Source organism: Netta rufina, assembly GCF_964035555.1.
Source record: "Netta rufina genome assembly, chromosome: 21".
In the NCBI taxonomy this organism is placed as follows: domain Eukaryota; kingdom Metazoa; phylum Chordata; class Aves; order Anseriformes; family Anatidae; genus Netta; species Netta rufina.
The window spans coordinates 4,387,065-4,401,969 of record NC_140145.1 but is presented as its reverse complement, the minus strand read 5'-3'; the positions used below and the strand labels follow the sequence as shown (position 1 = coordinate 4,401,969).

The 14,905-nt window shown below is 36.9% G+C and overlaps 1 protein-coding gene across 3 annotated transcripts in view; it reads right to left on the bottom strand.

Moving 5' to 3' along the window:
• Window positions 1-14,905, bottom strand: part of ZZEF1 (zinc finger ZZ-type and EF-hand domain containing 1) — a 59,838-nt gene that overhangs the window by 15,790 nt on the left and 29,143 nt on the right. For all 3 annotated transcript variants that reach the window (XR_014619044.1, XM_084299710.1, XM_084299711.1), the window contains exons 27-43: window positions 14,819-14,898; window positions 13,433-13,526; window positions 12,372-12,867; window positions 11,544-11,708; window positions 10,839-10,958; window positions 9,861-10,022; window positions 9,090-9,219; window positions 8,698-8,836; window positions 8,326-8,491; window positions 7,470-7,732; window positions 6,286-6,458; window positions 5,555-5,708; window positions 4,830-4,966; window positions 3,994-4,271; window positions 2,704-2,878; window positions 2,038-2,170; window positions 167-363 (exon numbers count right to left, since the gene is read on the bottom strand). Coding sequence is in view for 2 of the 3 variants with exons in the window: in XM_084299710.1 (XP_084155836.1) it covers window positions 167-363; window positions 2,038-2,170; window positions 2,704-2,878; window positions 3,994-4,271; window positions 4,830-4,966; window positions 5,555-5,708; window positions 6,286-6,458; window positions 7,470-7,732; window positions 8,326-8,491; window positions 8,698-8,836; window positions 9,090-9,219; window positions 9,861-10,022; window positions 10,839-10,958; window positions 11,544-11,708; window positions 12,372-12,867; window positions 13,433-13,526; window positions 14,819-14,898 (3,062 nt within the window). In the remaining variant the exon portion in view is untranslated. The remainder of the gene's footprint in view (window positions 1-166; window positions 364-2,037; window positions 2,171-2,703; window positions 2,879-3,993; window positions 4,272-4,829; window positions 4,967-5,554; window positions 5,709-6,285; window positions 6,459-7,469; window positions 7,733-8,325; window positions 8,492-8,697; window positions 8,837-9,089; window positions 9,220-9,860; window positions 10,023-10,838; window positions 10,959-11,543; window positions 11,709-12,371; window positions 12,868-13,432; window positions 13,527-14,818; window positions 14,899-14,905) is intronic.

The window sequence follows — 14,905 nt, the reverse complement described above, 5'->3', positions numbered from 1 at the left end:
TTAGCTATAGTTTCAACCCCTACAGACAGGGAATAAATGGAGACAGAAGATACAGGAGCTTATGTCAGTTTCCCAATGGGCTTAATCAACATGCAAGTTGCTGTTGAGAAAGACAGAATACAAACTTCTGACACTGAGCTAATTCTACATGTCAGGCAAAAGATACCTTAAGTGTTCTGTAAAGCCCCTTTAAAGCAAGTGACAAGACCCATGTTGCTTCCACTGCCTCAGCATAACTGCTGTCCATGCTGGTTTGCAAAAGGTGCGTGGATATAAGAACAAAGTGCTGGAGGTATTGTCTCAGCTGGGTCTGGGAATCGCTGCCTTCTTGTCCACATTTCTGAATCAACTGGTAGTCTTTCACTACAAGAAACGAAAGACAGAATTCATTAGGTTCATCTTAAAATGTTATGAAGTCATCTCTTACCAGTCCGTATTAGTAAGCCAAGATGCAAACACAACCCACATGTGAAGTGCATACTAATAACGAGTCGTATTAACAAGACTGAAATATTAACATATTAACATTATTAACAAGAACCACCTCTCTGCTTTGCTGTGGCAAAATTATGGCCTTGTTCAGAAATTATTTCAAATTCATTGAACAGTTAAGAAAATATTTTTATCTAAATAGAATAGATATCTTCTTGCAACAGTTGATTGCCTGCACGTACCCGAACACACACAGCTCAATATACAAATCAGCTGGTGTTCTATTTTACAATTACTATGGGGAAAATTCTGACCTGCAATTGATATGATGAAATAAAATGTGCTGATAATTACTGCTCAAGGTATCAATTAAAAAAACCTATATATTAAAAAAAAAAAAAATCAAGCTTTTACATTCAAATCTTTCCTTAGTATCTTAGTGTGTTGGGTTTTCCAAGTGTCTTTTAAACAACTTCTATAGTTAAATTTGGACAACCTTTGCTTTATTAACTTCACAATATTAGGTCATGAATGCCAAAGTTGAAAACTCTTGCTCCTATGAATCCAACTGATTTGCTGTACATTAAACATTTAGCTCAACAGAACCATTTAACAAGGTGAAGCACAGAAAGAAAATTCTTTCTGGTACAATGACCCAGAAAGCAGCATCTAGAGTTTGTCTGTTTGGTGGTTGTCGTTATTCTTTTATTTCAAAAAAGCCTCTAGACACCGTAATAGCCAAAAGAGCCCATTGATGCATCCTAGAATGGTCTATACTAGAACACCCAGACACTTTCCCTGGAGTACTCATTATTTCATGTCGCCTAACTCTTGTCTTTTTTTGTCTCAAATTTTAGAGGTTATCAAACTGTTTTGAAAAGTTCTTCCAGACTGGAGAAAAGAAGAGCTCCTGACACTTTATAGAAGATATGATTAAGTTGGGCCTATCTTCATGGCATGCTTTCTTACAGCACCAGAAAAGAACAGCCAAGGTGGCTTTGCTTCACATGGAAACAATAAGTAATGAGCATGCTTTTGTTTGCTTTTAGTCTTCATTTGCTAGTAGGTAGCACACCTTGCTGACAATGGAAACAGGCACTTCATAAAAACTCAGAGTATTTTGGGAGCAACAAAATGGACTATCCCATACACATTCAGGTTCTGAGTAGCTTGCCTTCATATAGCAGCACTTAACTACACAAAGGGAGCATGTGCATTTTTAAGATTTTCAATTGTTTTAAAACATTAAGCACATGTTTACAAGTGATAAAAGTAACAAGCAAACCTCAAAACAGAAATAGTTGTTTAATCAAAGGCCTATTTCTGAAATTACTCAACTAATAAAATGGTTGACAGTTTCCTAAAGCCTCTCCTGAATAAAAACTAATATCAGAGTTTTAAAAAGAAGAGAAATTTCCATAATCTTTACTGCAGAAGTGTCACAATTTGGCTTAAACTATGAGCAGAAAACCAGGTGACTCAATAATAGAAGTCAAAATCTGCAGACCTGCATAAAGTGTTCTATTTCAAACATACTTTTGGGTATTCAAGAAAGTGCAAGGAAATACTCTGTAATCCTTTAATAAGATAAGAATGTCACAGAACCTGTTTTCCTCTTTCGGGTTTTGATGTCTACAACAACTGCCCTGTTTTTCTCAGTGAAATGTTTCAGGATGATCACATTATGAGGCTCGTTAGCATTATCCATGTACACAGAACGAGTCCCCATGCACAGCACCTGAAATTGCAACAAAAGATTCAGTTATGATTTGGAATACTTATTTAAAAATATACTGCCAACCTTTATGTTGGTTACATTGGCTTATACTTGGTGTTGTATTTTTTAGCTGAACAATCTGCTTGCTGCCAGATATTTGCTGATCTTTGGAAAACAGCAGTTAATTTCTACAAAGAAATGGCTACGACAAATAACTTAATCCTGCACAGGCAATATATCAGAGTTACAACTATCAAGAATGAGATTATTCATTTCACTTGTACAAAAAGCCCTTTTTGATACTCAAATGTACTAAGCTGGTTTTCTCAATGTAGTTTAAAGCAGAACTCAAGGAAACATGAAGCAAAACCAGCTACATTATTCTTCCTTAGACAAACATTAATTGTGCGCAAGTGGAAAGATGTGAGCTCTGACATGCACCGTGTTTTAATGGTTTATAATGGATGTCTCCAATTGATAAGATCTGTAGTGTTAGAAACAAACCTAAAAACTCTAACCAATTTTGTTTCCTTTACTATCAATAGGCCACTTACCTCAGGAAACCCAACCAGCACCAATAAAGTGAAGATATTGGTGTGCTTTAGCTGGAAGGGCAGCTGCTTAATGCAATGGTCAGTGAAAGCAGCGATCACATTATGCCACTGCGCAGAAGAGTTCAAAGATCGGAGAATATCTGCCATGGAGCTTGCCCAGTCCAGACCTACACGACTGGAAAGCAAGAGCAGTCTGTATTAGGAGGGCCGACTACGCACTTACCTGAAACTATTTTTCCTCAAGACACCACACCACTGTTGATCTGTCAGAGCTGTAGCTTTCATATCGTTAATACCAGTGTGCTTATCCAAATATTTGAGGCTTTCATGTCAGCTGACACATTCTCTTTTGTTTTTCATCATAAGAGCATAAATACTATTCTATTTTTGTTAAAAGGTTTACAGTCCCAAGTCAAAGTTTGAATAAATGCTGTCACCTTGAAGTCCTAATTTTAGTTTAGAGCTCGAGATTTTTTTCTTTGCACAACAGCAAGTGGTCTATTTCCCACACACATGACTACCTACTTTCTCTCTGTGGGCTACGATCTCTAGAGAGATTGGCCTCCTTGCTCTAAAATGAGTCTTTGAGGAACTCCTTTCTCTCAAATGATCCTCTGGATATTTTGCCGTTTACATGCTTTTATATTCATTTATGAACTTTCCCCATAAAACACAGCTACAACAAGAATGCATACTGTCATATTTAACAGGCAGAATATTAATCTTAGAATGCTTAAGAGCTTTCTCAAGATCTTCAAAATGGAACATATTCCCTGCCCCTCCTGTTTCCAGTGCAATTTTACTATACAAAATCTCTGTCTCTAATACTCTTACATAAAAAGGCCAGATCCAGAACTCAGCACTTGTGACAGCTACCGCATGACATTCCTCTTTCCCAAGTCACAGAAGGAGTATCTAATTTAAAATGAGAGAATTAACATCTAAAAAATAAAAAAATAAAAAATAAAAAATGAAAAATAAAAAATAAAAAAGGAGGACTATCTTGTTTCCCCTAGAACTTCCAAAACCTTGCTTTCACCATAACATGCTATGTACATAAGCACATGAAGTTAAGCCATTCTTCAACAGACAGCCTTCTTTTGGAAGGAAATTAAAATATTCTGACTGCAACAAGGGCTGCAGATGCTATGCCCTTCCCATGATCAAGACGTAGGTTTAACTGACTTTCTGTTAAAAAAAAAAAACAACAACTGTATGCACGAGGCAAGCATGAAAGAAAACTAGTGCTAGTCATCAGAGAGCAACTAATAGGTTTAAATTAAAAAGCACCTGTCTAAACACACAGCTCCCAGACTGAAGAGAAGATGAGTTGTCTTCCAGCCTTCTGGCATTGTAGACCCATCTCCTGCAGCAAACAAATTATGTTTGGCTGAAAGGACTTTAGCCACTGCAGCATCCACTTCTGCAGGCATAAGTCTCAGGATTAACTGGCCCAGAAGTCCCAGTGTTAAATGGTAGGTTTCATTTAGGTGGCCAGCATTTGAGATGACAACCTGAAACATCAGTGGAAGTATCTGTTCCAGGTTAATCAGAGACATTGTAGAGCCCTATGGAAAACAAAACAAAACAACTCAGTAAGGCAGGGAAAGAAAACAAGATTTTTAGTCAAAATCATAGCACACACAAAACCTTCTGTTCTAATGCTCCTTCCAATGGGACAAAAGGACATGAGAAACTAGGTTTCAATACACGTTCAATACAAATATACATTGTCATAAAACTGCAAATCAACATCTGTACGCAGCTTTCTTACATCAGGACCTTCCATATGAGAAATGTTCTGTCAAACTGAATGAAGGCACAGTATAAACTGTGTTTAGTAATAACACCTGACATGTAAATCTAAGGTGATGCTTTAAAGTTTGCAGGTGTTGAACACTTAAGGTAAGCTTCTAAATTCTAGTTCCCTTCCCTCTCTCCCCACACAGGAACAAGGCTTACATTCCTTAGTAATGCGAAACTGTTTAAGACATTCTGACATTTGCATTTTGCTACACATAAGCAAATAAAGCCCATTACCCACAACAATTTATTTGCTATGAATTTTATTTATGTTATTTGTAACACCTAGCAAACTACACGGATAGAAAGTAAAAAGAACTAACTGATTTGAAAGGTGGTAACATAGCAGCCAGCAATCCTAAAATCCTCTTCTGAGAGCATTCAGCAAAAACTTGTTCCTGGCTAGGTATTAAAACCTTCTCTGCTTGCTTCTGGGCTGAATCCTCTGAAGTGCAGTCATCTGTTTTTTAAATTAAAGCAAAAGAAGAAAATCCGACAAAATGCCATTAAAATAAAAGAAGACAGTGGTATTTATTTTTTTATGGTTAAAAAAATGCAAGGATGATTTTTGTCCATTTTTTTATTAAAAAAATGATAAACCTTTATAAAAGTTAATAACATATCAGGTAAAGATATTTACTTACACCATTTATTTAAAAGTGTATACAGGACAGCACTATGTACAGATCTGCTTTCTTATCTTAGTTCTAACAATACTAGTCTTTAATAGAATAAGGCAACTATCTTCTGGTTCTGAGTATGTAAGACTACACAAGTATTGTGTTAGATCAGCAGGAAGTATCATCTCCCAGCATGAATATACATCACTGGAATTCTACTCTGATTTCTAGAATCCTTTAAACAGATTGCAAGGTAGCAGTTGTTCAAAGAGCTATACTTGGCAGGTTTTTTACAAAGCAAACAGTTCACTTGCATTAAAGACATTTGTAAATACACAAAAATGGGCTAGGAATAAAAAAATACAGCTGTTTTCTTTGCATACGGACAGGTATTCCTGTGATAGGGAAAATGAGAAATAATTTCTTACCTGTTGGAGAAGCATTATCATCTACAGACAAGTCTGATTCTTGTCTCAGAACAGCTTTCTTTGCTAAGACAGCACTATGATTGCTTTCACTTCCTTGTTTTTGTACTTTATCTTCTGCAGGAGACTGGATTTCATTGTGAGTGTCTCTTTTCCCCTAAAATAAAACAAAGATACTGAAAGATTAAAACAAAATTTAATACTTGCAGAAACAGCCATGAAAAGAGAAAACAAGAAATCTGCTCTCAACAAACATCTTTCCTAGAATACCAAAACCTTTCATTGGTTAGCAATTTCTTGACATATACATGTCTCAAGCTCCCATACAGTGAATATATATTTTTCTATTTTGCTTGCATCTATGCATAAAGTTATCCTGTCATAGCTTTACACACCATACAAAACCATAGAAGATCTTTTTTTCATACCGAAGCAGTGCTAACAACTAGGGGAACCACTATCCTTTCAGAAATTATGTCCTTTGCCCCTTTCCTCCAAAATTTTTGAGAATCAAAGTTGCCTACGAGAACATAAAGTGATGCCTTAGTCTTTGACCAGTTGGATTTAATTAAAAACAAACCAACCAATCACCTTCCCCTTGCCTCCCAACTTTTACCTACAATTAAAATCATTGTTATCAATCATTTTGGCTACATTTCTGCAATAGGACATTTAAGCTTCTGAAGATGACACAGCTAATTGGTATCAGGGGTCTGCGTATAATGGGTACTTACATTGCAGTGCATATAGGAGCCTACACTTGGTTTCTCATCTTTTCCCTTCACTTCTTTATCACCAACACAGCTTTTTGGAGCACCATCTGTGGGAGGACTGACTGATACAGTGTCATTCTCTGAGAAGGATTCACCTTCTGGTAACATGCAGAGGAGAGCTAAATTTTTCAGACCTGAAAGCAAAAAAGTTACAAAAGCTCTTTAGCTTTTGAGTGGCAAGATAGCGAAAAAGCAGAACTGAAACATATTGAAAGAGAACTGCAAACTTCCCCTCACACTATTTTTTTTTTGTTAACATTGTTGAGTACAACTCCATCAAAAAGATGTTCCCCACCATGTTCACTTAATTGTGTAGTTCAATTAAGTGCTTCTGTGATGAACAGGTAGTGACATTTTTTGTCTGCCATCAGGGCAGAAGTCCTAATTAATTTTAAAAAGTATCAGGGATACCTCCCAGCAGTGTGAATTATGAGGGTTGACTTGTCTTCATTTTAATCTTCTGACCACTTAAATATTTATAGAATAAAATTAAATCGCATATTAAAAACAGATGAAATAATGAGTATGCATAAGTGTTTGGTGGTGGTGGTATTTCAGCAGTACTAGTGCTGCTCAAAAAATGCCAATAAATTTGAGTATCAGATTTTGCTATATTCAACATAGGTCTCTATTTAATCACCCTATTTTCTGTAAGTAGGTCTCAGTTCACAGAAATCCTCATTTCCAGGCAAAGCGACATCATCCCCAGCAACTTATCACAAATAAGGTTAAAAAATTCTTGCCAATAGATAAGGAACAAGAACCATTTTGCACCAAGCTATTTGCTTTCCTTTGAGCCCTTCAATTGTCAGTAACACATTAGTAACAGAACATGAAGCTCTATTGATCCATTTACAACATTCATGATGGGAAGGAAGGGAAAAAAAAAAAAAAAAAAAAGAAAAATTACCAAAGAGTTGCCAAGTTGTCTTCAGCATTTATGTAAGTAGCACATTAATTTTCTCAAGCACCCTATTTTCCATGTCTCCAATGACCCCGAATGACACTTGTTCTACATAAACAATTATTTTCAGTGAAGTACACAGTACCTTCCCCTTTCCTTTGGAAACTTCAAAGTGAGTAATCACAGACTTTTCTGACACTTGCTAGAAGCCATTGTTTCACTGAAGGAGGAGCTGACTCACCTTTTCCGTGCTGTGCTTTCATCAAACAATCTCCAATGAGCTGTATGCACTGATGTTGTAGAACTCTGGCATGACTGAGGACCTGTGAATCTAGTTTTTCTCCTTCTACTTCCTCCCCATTTGCCAGATCTGCACTGTAGAGAGTCAAAGCTGCAAACAACAGCCAGGAATAGTTGTGGACATATGGTTGGATGAGCCTCTGTCGATCACTGATTCGAATAGTCACCATTGGATACACTGTGATGCTGTGAGTGGGCAAGTGACTGAAAGAAGAAGGTAAGAAGGTATATAATTTTGAAATGCAGCCACATTCCTGACAACCAATGTAGTTAGTAACAAAAGATACCTTTACACGAAACTATGAAAAACCCAACTCATTCCATGGTTTCAAACTGTAGACCTTCAAGAGCTGTACACTGTCAGCCCCTCACTGACATCAAGTAATGCTCATTTAACAGAGCTCGTACTGTGCTGCGAACTCCTGCTCTAGAAATAAAATTTGTGAACATCTTCGGTCAAACGTTGAAATCTATCTCGTCTAACCACAGCACTGTACGCACTCCTTCCATCCTATCATTCAGGGTGTACAATCCTCCCTCTGCACCTTACACAGCCATGGCTAGAAAACAGTCACAATTAAGTTACTTCAGAACTTGGGGCACATTTGCAAACTACAGAATTTTTTGCTGAACTGGTCCTACATTTGCTAACTTTCCCCTGAGGACAGCTATTAGATGTTCTGATGTCAGACACAACCTTGTAGGATGTGATATGAGAATGACTGACTGTATTTAGTTGCTAATTATCACTTCTGGCAAGTAAAGTGGAAGAGAAAAAAAAATGTCACATTTAATACCTGTCAGAGTATTTCTTTGCAGAGTAACATCCATAGCAAAGGTCAAAGTCATCACACACATTGCAGTTCATTCGCCGACCTATGATGACCCCTTGGCAGTGATCACAGGCATACTCCATGTTAACCATTTCATGGTCATCCTCATGTCCCTCAGGTTTAACTCCACCTGTAAAGAAAGATTTTACAATTCCCCTGAAAACCTTTGTTGATAAAGGATCTTTCTTAATTTCAACTTTACATTCAGATTAGGAAAAGAAAAGCCTAACATTTCTAAAATATCCGAGAAGAATCTTTGACTTCATATGTAATTTAGAAGATACTATTTTGCCTTCAACTATAGGGTATTGAGGGAGTCTTTCAAAAGATTCTTACCAAGAAAACAAGTTTTGCATAAATCCATGTCATTGCATTGCAGACAGCGGTAGCGATGCCATGGTGCGATTTCATCACAGCCATCACAGGATATGTCCACATTTAACAGGTCACAGTAACGGGCGACAAACATATGCATCTAGAGGAATAAATGGACATAATTTACTTGAGCATTATTTTCTGAGAGAGCGCTTTCTAGACAGAAAGCAGAACGCTCCCCCTGCTGAAAAAGGATGGGGATCTTTTAATCATTTTAGACTTTTGAAGGCCTACAGGGAGCCAGGGATCCAACTCATAAAAATTAGTTAAGCCAGATGCCTTTCTCTCCTTTATGCTTTTAAAAGTCTCCTATTTACCCCTTCTGCAGATAAATAAGCAAATCATGAGGTCACCTTTCTCTGCTTCTCTGGGTCAGCTTGAGCTATCTTTTCATACCAGGTCTCAAACATTACATCCTGACATTCATCCATCCACTCACAGTTTTGCTTGTAGTCTGCAATTTCATCTTCTTCACTCCACTGACTAAAAGAAAAGCAAGCTCAAAATTAAGTTTGAATGCAATTAGGCTCCCTTCTAATATAACTAGATATAACTAGGGATACCTTTAAAAAAAAAAGAAGTGCTATAATATACTAGTAAAAACAAAACTGTAAGAACTTGTTCACTTGGTTAATAACTGACCACATAGACACCACCACCTTGCCTCTGTGACAAGTTCTTACATATATATGCAGAGCATAATGCCAAAATCAAAACTGCTTTTGGTAATGCTGGCAGAGCAGGTGAGAAGTTTTTAAAGCTTCTTGGCCTTTACATTTGCTCAGATGTAAGATATAAAAGCACTATAAAAATATAACATGCAGCTGCTAAAAACATTTTATATTTATCAAGAAGAGAAACAGCATTATATATGTCCTTGTACACAGCCAAACAAGTGAAGTGTTCCAGCAGTAATCATATTAAAGACAAGATTTTAATGTTTTTAGCACCAGTAAGTATTTGAATTTTTTTCAGTATTAAGCACTTGAATACTGGCCAGGTTTTGCCATATTGTTAATAGTTAAACTTTTTACTTCTTGCTCCAACACAGTTCAGGACTCTTTCTTGGTAAAAATGGCATCAATAGTTAGTACCATGTGAAGGTTGCATTGTTCCTGACTCACCAAATCACACTATCATGAATACTTATGTTTTCTTGTGATGTTGTCATCAGAAGCTGGGGTAACTGAATCTCAACAAAGAAGGAAAGATCACTCGGTTCCCAACTCATATCCAAAAGATGAAGGAGAGTTGTCTGCACACATGACAAGGCAGGAAGTAATGATCTAAAAACCAAAAAACAAAACAAAAAATAGTATGTTATGAGAATTAAAAGGGGTCCAATTACTATCCACTGAGTTCCAAGGTTTACTACACATTAAAATGACTATGTGGCAGAACCTCAAGTTTACTAATGCACAAACTTATACAATTTAACAAGAAGCACAGCCAAGACATTTTGAAATAAAGATTGAATAAAATCCTATGGACTGAGTTGATATTACGCTATAGCCTAAGCATTAGCAAGAGGATCTGTCTTCTCTGCAGTACATTTCCTCAATACCTGTAGGGACTTGTTCTCTTTGAAAATGTTTGCCATTTCCAGTTGAAACTGGACAAAGGATTTGGAAGTTATGAGTAGAGAAATTGGTGTAATATTCCTAAAATTCTCATTCCTCTAGGACACCTAGCTATAAATCCCAACAATTCTAATCAGAATATTACCAAAACATACGTTTTAAAGTTAGAGCATGGCTGCAGAACTGTTTCTCATTGCAATACTCTTGCCAAAGTGTTTTGCAATAAATTTGCTATTTCTAGTATGTCATTACTAAGCTTCAGAAACATATGGCAGAATCGTATCTACAAAATGCCATACTAAGTAGAATTTTTAACACTGATAAACGTATTGCTCTTTCATAGTTTTAATAAAAATGTAATTTAGCATTCTGGACCACAAGATCAAGATTCCTTATTTAGTTGTGTAGGTAATGCAAAGTATAATCAAACTTCATTGAACATTAAACAATAACAAATGAGAAGGGAAGGGGTGAGGAAGAGAAAAAAAAGTCACATTACTTAGGCAATCAAAGTGCTTATACCTGTCATTAATGGTACTAAATCCCTTCACAGAGTTTACCAGGAACAAAACAAGCTGATAGTAGGACTCTCGAATTTCTTTGTGTAGCTCTGCACCACAGCCTTCCAAGTTTCCAAAGTAGCTAGAAATTAAAGAGTCAGTTTAGTAGTCTAAAATTCACTGTCACATCTTATATAAAATGCTTTGCGCAACTTTTACCAGTGGGCAATATTTTCATCACTTGCTGCAAGTGGAAAAGATGTTAACTTTGTTTAAAATGTAGTCTGTCACTTTCAAAGGAAAATAAAAGAACCCTGTACTAGGAACCAGAAAAATAGGTTGGATTACCTCAGCTTTACTGGATGAGAAAGAAACCAATCAACAATTAGACAAAAATTTACAATAACCAGACCCTACAATCTTTCTGAGCTTGCAGGTTGGAATTGTAAAGGTGTGTGCATGTAGGCATCCACACTGTGACTCAACTGCATGATACCTTAGAGCTTGAATAGGTCCAACTGAGTCCCACTTGAAACTAATAATTAATTTTTTTAGTTAAGCATGCAAAATATGCACAGTAGCCTAAAAGCTAATCTTCATGTCACATTTTAATTATCCATATGAATAATAAGCAACAACATTTTACCATTTTGAGCTTTCATGACTGAGAGAACACAAGGCTCAAATAAATAGTATTAGACAAAATTATTTTCTAATAATTACTTACTTTGTAAAATCTTTCTGACAGGCTAGAAGTTCTAAGAGAAAAAGTACACAGGGTGGATGAAAACAGTGTGGCCGCCCAAGTGAGTCTAGGCACTGGTGGATTGTCTTGAGCACTTCCATGATACTCTGCCCTTGGGATTTTCTCAAAGCAAGAACCTTTAAAACACTATGAGCAAAAACAAAGAATGAATGAGGACTTCAAAATACCTTGCTTAAAGTAATGCCCCAAAAAATCACAATTGAAGAGATTAGTACCTAAATTTTCAATTGTATTTCAGCAACCTTATATTATAGCAGTGATTTATTACAAAAGTATTCACTTTTACAACAGTTGGAATGAACAAGAAAACTTCAGATAGAATCCAGCATCTCCTGCACCAGTCTAAGTTTTAGAGACTGTAATACACACTGGAGGTTTCGTTCTCCATTTACATTCTCAGAATACCAGGTAATTTAAGGAAAGGTACAACTAGCCTAGAATTTGTTATCAATGATTTCTAGAACTGATATACCATGTCTTCCCTGTTTGTAGATAGGAAGCAAAATGCCGCTGAAAATAGATTTCAGGAAGGAAGACAAGAAACAACCAGATACTGTTTTTCACATTCTGAAGATCTACATGATAGAAAGGAACCAAAGGAAATAATATTCTCTACAAGGTTTTACATGGATGGAAACAACAGAGGTTTGAAACATAAATCTGAAAACTGTTTAAGTACAAATTGTTTTTCGATGCCATCTTGCAACTAAAACACGTTTTATTCCATCTGAAGAGGTCTGAAGACAAGTTTCAGTATCTTATAATTGGCAGCATTTTCAATTTGCTTACCTTTCATGGGAAAGTGATTGATCCTTAATAAAGTCTAATATGTTTTTCAATATGGGATATTTCTCCTTCACAGTAGGCACTGGTCTTGGCTCTTCTATTGATCTAAAAGACAGCAGCCTTAGTCTTCCACGGCTGAACTGAGATTTTCGTGTAGGAGTGGAAGGAGGTGATGATACATCTTCTTGCTGTGAAGTTGCATTTTCAGCAGGCTTGCTATGAAATACAGATGCTTCTTCTGTTTGGAGAGGGGCTGGAACTTGTTTAGTCTTTGTATCAGATTGTGTTATTTGCCCCCTCTCTATTGAAACAGGATGAGTTACTCTAGTGGAAGACAACGAGGGTGCTGGCTGGAAGTCTGTTTCCACAACAGAACCTATTCTTTGGCATTTATCACTGACAATATCTTGGACTTCTGAACTGTCTGAAGAACTTTTCGTCTTTGCTCTCACAGGCAAAAAATTCAGTAACAAAAGGCTCTTCTGCATACAAAGTTTTGCTGCAGGATAAAAATTAAAAGAGTTAAACTCATGACAGCAGAGCACCAAACTTCCTATCTTTTGCTTAGGACAAAAGCAGTTTATCTTGTTCCTTCTGAGCCAAAAGAGACTGAAAATACTGTTTTTCTTATTACATTGATTATGATTTTATCAGATATGTAATTCTAGATTCCAAATGCCTTGAATAATCACATCGAACCACACAAAGCATATAGTAGTCAATGTGAACACATTTTATTCTAATAACAATCAGCTGCTACTCTAACAGCAATTATTTGTGGTAATGAGTATCTCCAAAAATAGACGAATATAAGTTCAGAACTAGGGGACCCAAGTGATGGGGCACACCCTGAAGAATTTTCTCACATACTATTCTCTGCAAAGAACAGCAAAACACAATCTCAGATAGTTCATATAATGTACATTAGTTTCTCTCTTAAGGAATTAAGAAGTAACCCATGTCACTAACTCACCTTTCACAGGAAAAACAGTGACTGAGATTTACAAGGTAATGCTCTACTAAACCACATGGAATGCTTATACAAATGGAAAAACACCACTTACCAAGAGTTTCTGGGTTCACCTCACTTGCTTCTGTGTTCTGCTTCTCCTCAGTATCATTTCCCCTAGCCATCAGGGATTTCTGTTTCATTTCCAACTGTAGACAGGACGTTAAAATAGTTAAAATATGACTCTCCCCATATATCTATACAGCAAGGCAGTAAGAAGATTGCATTGTTAATAAAGGAATTTAACTTTCGGGAGCAGATGACAGTATTTATTATTCCCTAGCACAGAAAAAAAAAATTAATAGTGTAAAAGAGCTGTACCTAAGCTGGCAGAGCAGGTAATATAGCCTTGTACCAAGATGCTCACTGCTTGTTGGCTGTGAGCCTTCCCTGTCATGTGCCTGGATGTGCATCCTCTGCCCTATAAAAAAAAAAAAAAAAAAGGCTTCCCTACTATCCCTACTGCTCAGGAAAAAATGTACATCTAGTCATGAGATAAGATCCTCCAAAAGCATCAAGTCATCTAACTAGAGAGCACTGTCAGATGTCATTGTCACTGGAGCCTCACCTACTATGTAAATGGACTGCAAATAGAATGCAAACATCACCTGTCATGTAACAGGTACGGTGCTATTACTCATCTTAACGTGCATCTGCACGCATCGTATCACCAGCCTATATTCATGCTGCAGGGAATTCTTGCAGGCAAGAAAGAGGAAGGAAGAGGTCACAAGTGACTCAAACAGTTAAATCAGCCAGCCTATGGCTGATGGGCTCACAAGAGCAGCAGCAGCAAAGTGGGCATAGACTGAATTAGCTGTTCTCAAAGGCCACAAAGTTGTTAACATTTAGAATTTCCTGCAGACTTCTGAAATTTAAGTGAAGTTTGGCTCTCTGCAGCTGCAGGTGGTGACGCAGACACCTCTCACCAGGTTGTGAGCTGATGACACCAGCTCTTGACATGAGCCTTATGTTTTAAAGGAAAATTATGTGCAAAGAACACATCCTGAACTACAGCCAGTTACTTGCTTGTCAAAGAAGCAATTATTCCCTTTCCTGTTAGTGCTGCAGAACTGAGGAAATGATGTTTAAGACAGATCTCTAAGCTATACCTCAAAAGAACTCCCAACTGCTATGCAAGAATATTCCTAATTAACAACACACATTCCCACTGAAAAATAACACAGATATAACTGATTTTGAATCCAGTTCAGTCCTAAATGCTCATGATCAAACATCTGGGGCTGCAGAAAGGAGGGGAGTGTAAGAAAGCATTTAAATGTTTAGTTCAAAGTTTAGAAGTGAATACATATTTTTCCTAAGTGAAAATATTTGACCTAGAATCACTGCTGGAAAACATGGCTCCACACGACTCCTTAACAGTGCATTGTAATATATTAAGGTAAACGACATCAAGAGATAGCCTCCTGAGCGATCTTACCATCCATATTCTAATTGAATCAGCCAGGGAATATACTTGTGCAAACTCATCGCTCAAAGGCACCTTGCCTCCACTGTTGACTGGAAA